This window comes from Amblyomma americanum, chromosome 10, assembly GCF_052857255.1.
Source record: "Amblyomma americanum isolate KBUSLIRL-KWMA chromosome 10, ASM5285725v1, whole genome shotgun sequence".
In the NCBI taxonomy this organism is placed as follows: domain Eukaryota; kingdom Metazoa; phylum Arthropoda; class Arachnida; order Ixodida; family Ixodidae; genus Amblyomma; species Amblyomma americanum.
Window position 1 is genome coordinate 48,220,336 of NC_135506.1, and position 11,653 is coordinate 48,231,988.

An 11,653-nucleotide genomic window follows, 5' to 3' on the forward strand; every position below is an offset into this window, starting at 1 on the left:
CCGCGGCGACTTTACGCGCGCGCGCGCAGCTTTGCAGCAGACGACGGCGTTGTCAGGTCATGACGTCACTCAGGATGCTTCAATATGGCCGTCCCGGCTGCAGGGAGAGGGAATGAGACCCGATAACTTCCAACTGATATTTGTAGCTCAAATGCGCGCCTAGAGCCCTCCTTCTTTTTAAGCACGCATAATAACGTCATGGCTTGCAGCTGCAACGTAAAAGCTAGATTTGTTGGTAGACCATGTCATGATCCCTTCAACACATAACTTGAGCTGACGTCACTGAAAGGAATTACTGGATACGCTTGCACCATGTTTACGAACCACCAGCTCCCGAAGTGCGCACGCTGCGCCGTCCCACTATGGGTTTCAGCGCGATATTTCGTGGCTCCAAGAGCAGCGGTAGCCACGGAGGAAAACTTTCGGCGAATGCAAACTGTTTCTCGCCACGGAATTTCCCAGAGGATCAATGCAAGCGAAAGAAGGCGTGCTGAACCCAAAACAATGAAGCTTGCGTGTGGCTCACATTAAACACCCCAACTACTATACAGCGCGACCCGGAACTTCCCAATGAGTGGGCGCGCACTTCACAAGAGGCAAAGGCGCAGTTCCGACTGTCGACAGTGTGATAATGGCGAGACAAGGAAAGCTTCACTGATTAACCTGATTGTTAGCGTTGAAATGGAGGCAGCCAAAGTAGCTCGAGGATGCAAATCTAAACTGAGACATCGCGCTGTGCTTGGCTACAACGCCAACCGGAACAATGCCGCATGACGCCATCGCAGAGCGAGAAACGGCGCAGGGAAAAGAGGCGAGTTCAGGCAGAAATCCGGAAATCGCATGCCGAGGCCCAAACTGCGGGGACAACGAATGACCGTGCGGCTAAATTCTACATGGGGACGCAGCTGACCGAAGGAATCAACATCATTGTGAGCTGCGTTTTATCGCCGAGAAAGCAAAAAAAAAAGCAACTAACGTTTAAGTAAATTCAAGATGGTTCTTTGCGTTTCTTCGGAGGGGCACAGGACCTCTCCAAAACTGAATTCGACGGTGTTGAAGGAGCAGACGATGATTGATGCCAGATGATGGAGACAAAGAGAAAATATATTTACACGATGTGCAAGGGCAAACTGTGTTACTACACTGTAAAAAAAAATCCGTCAAAATGACGGGAAATACCTTGGCAGCTCTATTTCCAAGCATTTGACCGTTAAAATGATGGCACCCCGTCATTTTAAAATGACGGTGCTTTTTCATCATTTTGATGTTTTTCTTGTCAATCTGAAATACAACTGAACCGTCAATTTGATTACATTTGACAATCAAAATGACGGCAGAACATCATTTCTAAATGACAGTTTTTCCATCATTTTGACGTCTTTCTTGTCAATCTGAAATACAACTGAACCGTCAATTTGATGACATTTGACCATCAAAGTGACAGCAGAACATCATTTCTAAATGACAGTTTTTCCATCATTTTGATGTTTTTCTTGTCAATGTGAAATACAGTCAAACTGTCAAATTGATAGCATTTGACCGTAGCAGTTACAGCAAGATGTCATTTCTAAATGACAATGTTTTTTCCTGACTTCGATGTCATTTTTATCGATTTGAAAATATAGCCAAACTGTAATTATACCACTCATTGTCTGCGATGGCAAGCTGTCAATTTTAAAACTGTTTTTATGACTTCAAGACTTTTTGCAAATTTGAAATTATCTATAACTGTCAGTACAGCATTTGGCCATCAAGGTAATAGCAGGCTGTTATTTCGAAATAACTATGCTTTTAACCATTCCAAAATTTGGCTTGTCAACATGAAATGCAACTGTGTTGTCAGTATGCTGGCCCAACACGACAAGTCTCAACATAATTCTGTGTCAATATATAGTGTGGTGAACCTGACCACATGAAAGTCACTTGCAGTGGGCAGTACCTCATAAACCATGCAACAAAAACAAATTTACATTTCTACTTGCACATTTATTCATAAATTAAAGTGCATTCAGCAGGCTCAGCAACTTTGGTGCGATTCCGCAGGCCCTGCCTTTGCCGCGCCCTTTCGTTGGGTTGCTCTGCCCAAGGTACCTGGAAACAAAACGAGGATAGAATAAATCCATGCTCCATAAACTGTGCCAATCACATACTCTGCCTACAGGCGTGAAATGCCATGAATGTGTAAACTGCACTACCTTCTGCAACACACAGTATTACGAAATTGAAAGACGAGATTAAAATCAGGTAGCAACAAATGTGAGCACACTAGTAGTGCGCTTAAATAGCTACATATACATGCACTAACAATAGATGATGTACCTAAATGTAACCATTATTATAACTCGTAAAAACAGCCCACAATTGCACATACACACCGTATAGTATTTCTAGTAACAATAGGTGCTCATCATGTACAGGAACCATACACAGAGTCTAGAAACCATAACTATGCAAGAGCATTTTGCTGCATTTCAGTGTTTTCAGCTATCAGCCGCAAACATAGGTCAGTATTGATGTAACACCCTGATGTCCAGGTATAGGCTGCAATTGCACATGTGGCAACCATGCATACATTTAAAAACCTCATTATCATGCCTCATCATCTTACCATTTGCACAATGCTCATTCTAATTTCTGTGCCCTTGGCCACAAATAAGCGGAATTTCACACCTGAAATCTTCTGAGCAATCAACAAACCTGTCACGATGATGAATGTCTTAATTTTTTTTCTTTTACACTGCAACTGTTGACACAAAGGGCGGCCAACTTCTCAGGTGCCAACATAGCAGACTTCACGATGGCTCTTTCACCTGTCCATTTCAAGTACTGAGCAATTCTGGACAAATATGGGATCACAGCATAATTTTTTTTGAAAGGGGCTAATAACCCTGCCAGCCCCTAAAAGATCACCAGGTGAAAGGGGAAAGTGCCATGTAATGGTTGTGACAGTACCTGTGAAGCTGTCCTGCCTATGTGTCACGTCTCCCGTTTCAATGCAAAATGACATCTGACATTCATCATTGCAAAAGGTTTGTTGAGTGCCCAGAAGGTGAGGTAGAGAGCTCTACTTTCTCGGGGCTGATTGTACACAGGCTACAGCGAGCACTGCATCAATGGTAACAAGGGAACCTGAGGCCTGTAAGAGTGCAGAGAGGCATCCGGCAACTTGCCACATGTGTGGACGCAACCCATAGTCAGACACACTGTAATGTTGCACTAGGACATTAGCCAGTGGACACGATACATAGTAGAGCGACTTAAAATAACTGCATTTACACTTAATCCTCGCTCCTATTTTTCCTGACGTCGGTACTTATATAAGTGCTGCACACATTACATTTAGCAATAATTGACAGTCGCCCGTCCTATCTGGTTCTTCGTTCTAGCCCCTTTCTTGCAGTAGCCAACCAAAAAAATAAGCAAAACACTGAAAAGTGTTATCTAGATGCACTCACAGGACACGTGACCAAGTTTAGGCAATGCAAACTGCCAGGCTGGTGCATTCATCACATGACAATGATCAAATCCGCAATTCTGCAAGTGTCAGAATACCAGAACTGGGTGCAATTTAAAATTAAAAGTCCGGCCTTCATCTCGCAATTGCCAGAGCTAGCCAATGTGCAAGGCTTGTTAGCATGTACTGCTGGCAAGCAGCACTATGTCAATAATCTTACCATTCTACTTTCTAAAGACGCCGGTGACTGGCAAATCACCATACAGGTGTGCCAAAAAAGCAACACGGTGCTGTGCCAGAGAACGAAGAAATGCACGAGAGGAATGTATGTGACGACATCAGAATTTCAGGGGAACAGGGCAGAACTGATCATTTGCAGGCACTGGCTAAGGAGGGCGAGTGCCTTTCCTCAGGAAAAAGAAGCCTGCTGCTCACACTATTGCCTCGGATTCCGATTGCTTATCAAACGCATCATCCACATTCACTCATTTACCTCTGCAAAAGCTCCATGGTGAGGGGGCAGTCGGGAGGGTATGCAACGTTGAACACAAAGAAGGCACCAAGGAGGAGGCCCATGGCCTTCTCAAGACTTCTTGTAGAATCCACTGCAACGATGATCTTCTTTATGTCCCCCATGCTTGATCCTGCAAGGAAAAAAAATTAGTCACACGCAAACGCTACCCACTAAAGGGGTGATCTAATAATTCGAGTAACTCTATGGCCTTCGATGTGTACACTGAGAGAAGCCGAATTCAAATGTACTCGTAAAAAGCCATACTGGGTCTTGTTGCTAGGCCTTATGGTACCCTGGCAGTAGACAGACACATGCAACATGCCCTCCCTTATCAGTGCTTTACACGCCACTAATTATATCTGTTGAAGATGCTTGCTTCATGTAAACATACTACATAGCACTTGTTTATGGAAAAAGCTTTACAAATATTGCACAACAAAAAAGAATTAACTTTGTCAACAGAATACTTCGTTTTTTTTTTAAATAATGGGGAATAGTGATGAGGTAACGAAACTTGGGCAAGCACCGAGGCAACTTTTCAAAGGCCCTCCATTTTGTACCTAGCCTGCCATGACATTGATGAGAAAAGCCAAGCTCAGCTTCGTTCATGCTTTCTAGCAGAACGTCATGCTTTTGGCAAGTCAAAAGGCCGCACATTAGTCTCGATGAACTCTGGCATATCACCTTATAGTGCGGAGATTGCCCCACCCTCCCCACTTATCAACAGTACTGCTACTGAGTTCCAAATTTTTTGTACACTCTAATAAGAATGGAAAACTACTGGCCAAACTTGCACATTGTTATCATGTTTAATTATTAAACAAACTGTACATACATAAGATGAAGCAGCAATTAAGCCTTTCATCCAGGGCTAGCCTCATTCCTAAGTTTTGAATATGTCCTACTAAGTAGAGTGAAGTTACACAAAATCAGGTTACATCGTAGAATAATAAAATACACTGTACAAGCCATGTTTTGAGCCAAAGTTCTATAAATGACAAATACATACCAATCACAGCAAGGTGCGGAGTTGTTGGCAGTCCTTCCAGCCCCCCTTCAGCTGCATGCTGGGAATTCACAAGCCACATGTTATTAGACTCCAGAGAAAACATCAGTGATCAGATACATGCATCTCAATAATAAATCATAACCATACTTCCAACGATCCTGCTGTCATCAAGGCACTTTCTACACCTCGGGTACAGTATCATTTCAGCAGAAATGGATGAAAATGCGGTATAAAATTACAAGACTACAAATTTACTTGATTCAATAATTCCCAGGTAATGGATACGCCAGTCGAAAGAAATTTTTGGCCCTTGTTAGAGGCTTATAGGCAATAAGCTACAAAAATGAATAGAATTTATTTGGAAATAACTATTGCTGAAATAATTAGGCCCATATCTTAATGCTATACAAGAATGAAACTGCACACTATCAGTACACGAACTAAACACTGAGCTGCCCCATCGCCACCGGACACCGACGTATGGGGCTCGGTGTGCCAGGAAGCGAGGAACAACAAAAAAGAGAGAGCGTAAGAAATAAAACAGAAAAAAGCTAATCAGTGCACGAAAAGTAGTCTGCTTTTTATTGACGAATACTTTTACGAACCTACGACAGTAGTGCCGACACCATGAATTCAAGGGAGCTGCAGATGGCCAGCATGGTAGTCATAGCACATGGCTTGGCCTGAATTACAACTGAAAATGTAAAAAATGGTTTTTACGACTATTTTTACTGCCCATTAAGCCCATTCATAAGGTGTTCTGCATTTAAACAGAGGCGCATGGCGCGCTAGAGCTCGACCAACTCGATTTCGATCCTTGGCCCGCGTAGCAGTAATCGTAACCGAAAGTCAGGCTCGATCGCGATTGTATGTGCCCGCATGATAGAGATACTATAAACGACTTTCTTCCACTTTCTTCAATTAACGTGCGCCAATGCTCTTCGTACGCTTCAGTGTTCCTCACAGGAAGTTTTTCTTTACACGTGGGCGCACGCAGCCCCTGAAAATCGCTGCACGTGGCTGAACCATGAGGCCGCGATTCACGCTTTACGTAGAAGCACGTCTCTGAACGGCAATCTCGGGCCCACGGCCATCGGTGCGTGTATACATTACGCGTGAGAACTAGCGTGCTCCTCGTAGCTATGTGCCTCACAGAACGCGTACTGCACGAACGAAGCATATAAGCAGAACACTTACCTCTACCCGCTGCAGTTGATTTTCGGCTGCAGCCCATACGTTCCTTGATTGCGTCTTCGCGGCCTTCCAACGCGTCGCACACAAAAAGGCAAAATGGCGCAAAAAGCACAACGCACACCCGGGCAGAAGCAGCGCGCACAAAGAAAAGCGAGAGGGAACCACGACAACCGGGCTCCTTCCTTGAAAGCGGGGGCCGGAAGCGCGCGTTGAGCGACGTCTCACATGACGTACCCCTACGCGCCAGCCAATAGAGTTTCTCGTTTTGTGTTGCGCTCTCCGTCTCTTTCTCCTCGCCCGCTCGTTCACGGCGAAGTCTCCGTCTTTCCCGTTTGACGCCGGCGGCTCGTCAAAATAGATAAAAAAGTGGCCGTCAAAATGACGGTTTGTTTTTACAGTGTAGTTGAGTCACACAGACAGTCAAACTGTAACCTAAACGAAAAGATCTCACAAAGAGAAACTCCAGAAGACCTTACTCATCGACACGAGGTTAGAGTCTAGGTCTCTAGAATTACGTGCCACTGCACGGAGCCTCTAGCTCAACTAGACAAGGCTGCCCTCCAATGATTTTAAATGCAATTTTAAAGCTTTTCAAACAAAGAAGTTAGGGCGGCCATATTTCGAGGCCCGCCCGATAACCAATGGAGGTAGCACAGCCCCTGAAGGTAGTACCCAACTACGAGCCCGGGGCTTGGCTAAAGAAAAAGAAACATACACAGAAAACATTCTGAAACCCCTCTCCCGGGGGGGGGGGGGGGGGGAAGGGGGGGGTTCTCGCCATTATTGCTTGATGTTTTCCCCTTCCCTGCCGCACCCGCGCGTCGCCTCTCAAAGGATGAAACTTTTTTTTTTCACCTAATTGGCGGGGCCACTGACCCACTGGCTCGCCGCAGGAATATCAGACGGCGGAGAATCGCGATGCTTCGGTCCCATCGACAATGCGAAAAAAAAAAGAGAGAAAAAGGGGCCCCATCGCGGGATGCGATGTGGTTCGCATTCTGCAGCCGTGGGAATGCTGCCTAAGACCAAGCGGCGCCACGTGCTCGTTGTGCGCGCCTCGCATGCTTTCTTGGCGCGCTTAACAAAGCCAGGTGTCTTCGGCCGTCACAGCGGTGCTGTTAAGCAGCCAGTGCCTCCTGCGCCTTTGCCACTGCTTGCGGGCGGGGGGGTAGGCCAGCAGTGGCCGCAAGCTACGGGAATAAGAAAAATATGCGCGCTGATGAAGTGCGGCCTTACAGTTTAAATATTAAAGCTTTGAGGTGAGTTCATTTCTGGTCAAAGAGCTTAGAAGTTATGTTTTCCACTGACCCTTCGGAATAGGAGTACTCGGTCATTCTCGAACTGCCTTACTGACAAGCTCTCCCCACGAACTAACGAAGGAAGTGTGCGGTAATAGTAGTCTGTACGCATTCATTTGAGGTTACAAAAGAAGCTGGTAATGTTGCCATGCAAGTCCAGGAAGAGACCAGCGCCCGATCTCTTGTCTGCATCCAGTGTTCTTGAGGGGCCCCGATGTTCTCGCACTCCCGAACCTCTTCTTCGCACCGAACACGCACTGATAGGATGGAGCATTTTTTTTATGGCCTCTTGAACGGACTCCACATCCATCACAAAAAGGTAAAAAGAGCGAAGAAGTCGGTCGCGGCACCCAAACACCCGTGTTTATCCGTGCGCATGTCTGAAAGCGCGAGAGGCAGCACACCGGTTAGTAAACATGGCCGCCGTAGGCGATCTGGCTGACGTGACATCACGTGTAAGCTATCTACAGATAAGAGTTAATAACCCCAGGTTACATTAAACATGCAGCTGGACGTGGAGTTAACTGCTAGATAAAGATGCTCTCGACAATGCTCGCCAGACGGTGCTATCACCATTCTGTTCTTCAACCTATCTTTTTTCAAGCAAGGGGAATTGATTAAACAGACATTACCGGGACTAATATACGCGGACGATATAGTGATAATGGCTGACAACAAGGAAGACCTGCAGAAGTTGTTAGACATATGCAGTACAGAGGGAGATAGATTAGGCCTCAAGTATAGTAAGGAAAAATCTGCAGTCATGATATTTAATGAAGAGGGCGGCGAGCATAGAATACAGGAGTTCGTGCTAAAAGTAGTGAATGAGCACAAGTATCTTGGGGTGTGGATAAATAACAGTGCTGAGTATCTGACAGAGCATGAAAAATATGTAATGAATAAAGCTAGTAGGAATGCAGCTGTCATGAAAAATAGGGCACTGTGGAATTACAATAGGTATGAGGTGGTAAGAGGGATCTGGAAAGGGGTGATGGTCCCTAGCCTGACCTTCGGGAATGCGGTCCTGTGTATGAGGCCAGATGTTCAAGCAAGGCTGGAAATTAGGCAACGGGGAGTAGGGAGGTTAGCTTTGGGAGCACATGGCAATACATCAAATCAGGGGGTACAGGGGGATATGGGATGGGCGTCTTTCGAGAGCAGAGAGGCTAGCAGTAAGATAGCATTTGAGGATCGATTGAGAAGGATGGATGAAAAGCGGTGGGCTAGGAAAGTTTTCAGATACCTGTATATAAAGAATGTTGACACGAAATGGAGAAAGCGAACTAGAAAATTGACAAGCAAATATCTGGACAGCAGTAAGGGGGCAAATCAGCAATTATCGGTTAAGAAAAAGGTTAAAGGAACAGAGAGAGCGTTGTGGAAAACAGGGATGCTGACGAAATCGGCACTGGAAACATACCGGACCTTTAAACAGGAAATTGTCAAGGAAAATATCTATGATAATTGTAGGGGAAGTTCTTTGCTGTTTGAGGCCAGGACTGGAGTTTTGCGGACTAAGACGTATAGAGTCAGGTACCAGGAGATAGACACTTTGTGCATTGCGTGCGGAGAGGAGGAGGAAACGGCTGAACACTTGATACTTTTCTGTAAAGGGCTTCACCCTACAGTGGAAGGCAGCGGGGCTGACTTACCCAAGGCATTGGGGTTTAGGGATAGTGAGGGGAAAGTGGATTTTAAGAGGTTAGAAGTAACCAAGCGAAGGTTATCTGATTGGTGGCTAAAAGCAAGACAGGAGTAAAATTTCACAAGACATGGCTAGGTGGCTTGAGCCACCGCCCGATGTAAAGGGTTCAGCCGTATCCATCCATCCATCCATCCATCCATCTTTTCGTCCATATAGCCTTCCACTGCGTAAGGTGGTCAACAGAGTAAGTATGGATAAATATTTCTATAATTTCTCTGAAATGTTGATCAGTCAAATTATTTCTCTTCTCAAAAAGCATGAAAAAAAAAATGGCACGCTTGAACAAATCTAGACATTCCAGAGATGTCTGCTGTTTCCTCAGACTCCTTAAGTGCAGTCTGCCTGTGCCCCAAAGAAGTGAATGTTTGTCGAACGTACTTTGTATGCACCGGATGTTACAATAAAGATTTTAAGTAATTTTCAAAAACATAAATTTTGCGGCATGGTATTCCCAGGGTTGGCGGACGCAAGAAAACCGGTGAATCATCTTCACTAGTAAGACAGTAACTAATTTTCAATAATTAGCTTTCTAACTATTAGGGTTAGGCATCTAGTTGAAAGCAAAGCCTTGTATTTGGCCGTGAGTAGCCGCCATGCGCTTTTACAATTTTGAAACCAGATAACCCCCGCCGCTGCAAGTAGACAAAATTTGGCTCTTTCGACTGGTTACGTGCACTGGTGGGGTGCTTTGCCTGCATGCTTCCGAAAGCCCATGTATTTTCGCACGATGCAGCCAAAATTCGTCGAACCAAAGCGGCGAGGGTAATCGTGTTTTCTAGATCCCAAAAACTGAAATGGCGTTTAATTAAATGCCGGCTGCAAATCTCTAATTGCAACCAGACACCCAACTCTAACAGTTAAAAAGTTAGTTCTTGGAAATTAGTTAACCATATAACTAGTCAAGATGATTCACCGGTTTTCTTGCGTCCGACAGCTCTGGCAATACCATGCCGCAAAAGCCACTTTTTGCCTCAGAAATCCTATTTTTGAAAATTAATTGAAGTCTCCCTTGTAACGACCGGCATATACTGGCTCCTGGGCCATCACATTTAAATAGAGTGATGAATAATTGCACAGGGGCGTGGCCGATAAACAGCACCTTGCTGCTGTTTTGCGTCGTGTCCATAGCCGCTACCGCGGTGCTATCTTAACAGGACTCGTACAGGCATTGATATTGTTGGCAGGCAAAGTTTTATTACTGATGCAATGACAAATCATGGCAGCACTTGCGAACGTTGAGGATTTTAAGGAACAACAAGGAGGAACAGTGAGGGCGACATATTACTTTCAGAACACAGCAACATGGACCAATCATGTCAACTCATGGACAGCGACAGTTCACTCGATGCCGTCTAGGGGCGACTCGGCCTAAGGACATCGCGGCGTCACTTCAAAATCTTTGCATTCTTTATCGGGATCGACAGGAAAGAGCAGTACTCGTGAGTCATGCACTCGGCGCTCGGACCCGTCGACGCGGAAGCGCCGTCGTCGATTCCACTTGTCTCGGGACTCACGGTGACCGTAGAAGGCTTACCATTACAGGTGGCAAAGCAGTAGTCTACGTGTGGCCTCTCCTATAACTTTTTCCTCTTCGGAAAGAAGCGGTTTCAGAGCCGCAAGTTGCTGGACAACTTCCTCCACAGAGTCTGATGCTGGTGTGGAAGGAGAACCAGCCGCCGCGGGACGACCAGCGGCGTTCTGCTGAACGCTACCAACGGCGCCGCCGACGCCGCGTTCTTGGCTCCCATGGTGACACTTGCCTCCGGTTTTATCTGGACGACCAATGTAGCGATCGCTGAAGGCACCCATGGCGCGGATATCTTCTCTCGGGCAGCTCACGGGGCGGTAGCTGCAGGACACCTCGAAGTGCGTCAGGACGTCCACAAGCTTGTCCTGGTACGGACAGCCATAATCAACATTAAAGCAATGGACTCGCATATTCAGCACTAACTCAAGGCTGGCGCGTTTTACAGCAACCATGGAATTGTAAGTGAAAAACAACCCATCTTTCTGGCATCTATATAAATTTTCCGGATAGTTACCACTGAGTCGCCGGGATAACATCATTGCCTTTATTAGGCAATATTTGCACACGATGTGGCCACACGGGAGATTTGTTGGAGTATCCGGCAACTCCTCGCACATTGAGCACAGCCAGAAGCGGGGTATGGGATGCGCGAACTTGATCCGCCGGCGGTCGAGGCTGGGGCCGAAGCCGTAGAGCGTGCACCAGTTTCCGCATGCCAGTGACCTTTCCTCGTAGATCCGCCTCGGCCGCTCGTACTGGGTCCCTGCGGAGCGTAGTCGCTGAGTACGGAGGTGCCTCCTGATTCGCGTACACATCTGGTTCTTGCTGTCGTTGTGGGTCCTGTGACCGAGGGCGCTGGACTTCTCTTGCACAGATGGACGAACGGTGCAAGCATTATCCGGCACCATTATCACGCCCGAAAAGAGAATGCGACCTCAGTTTCCAGTAAGG

General features: G+C 46.2%; 1 protein-coding gene across 1 annotated transcript; it reads right to left on the minus strand.

Annotated features, from left to right (window-relative positions):
• Positions 1-1,965: 1,965 nt before the first annotated feature.
• On the minus strand, positions 1,966-5,268 carry LOC144106174 (uncharacterized). Its single transcript, XM_077638912.1, has 3 exons — positions 4,978-5,268; positions 3,948-4,098; positions 1,966-2,091 (listed from the first exon to the last, which is right to left on the minus strand). The coding sequence occupies exons 1-3, from the start codon at positions 5,078-5,080 to the stop codon at positions 1,998-2,000; spliced, it is 348 nt and encodes a 115-aa protein (XP_077495038.1). The 5' UTR covers positions 5,081-5,268; the 3' UTR covers positions 1,966-1,997.
• Between the last annotated feature and the right edge of the window lie 6,385 nt (positions 5,269-11,653).

Bases quoted from the DNA above. Each gene is read 5' to 3' on its own strand.
- LOC144106174 (XM_077638912.1), bottom strand. From the start codon at position 5,080: ATGTTTTCTCTGGAGTCTAATAACATGTGGCTTGTGAATTCCCAGCAT. The intron at 4,099-4,977 runs GTATGTATTTGT...TTTTCCTTGCAG, and splicing joins TCCGCACCTTGCTGTGATTG to GATCAAGCATGGGGGACATA. The intron at 2,092-3,947 runs GTAAATGAGTGA...TTTTGTTTCCAG, and splicing joins ACCATGGAGCTTTTGCAGAG to GTACCTTGGGCAGAGCAACC.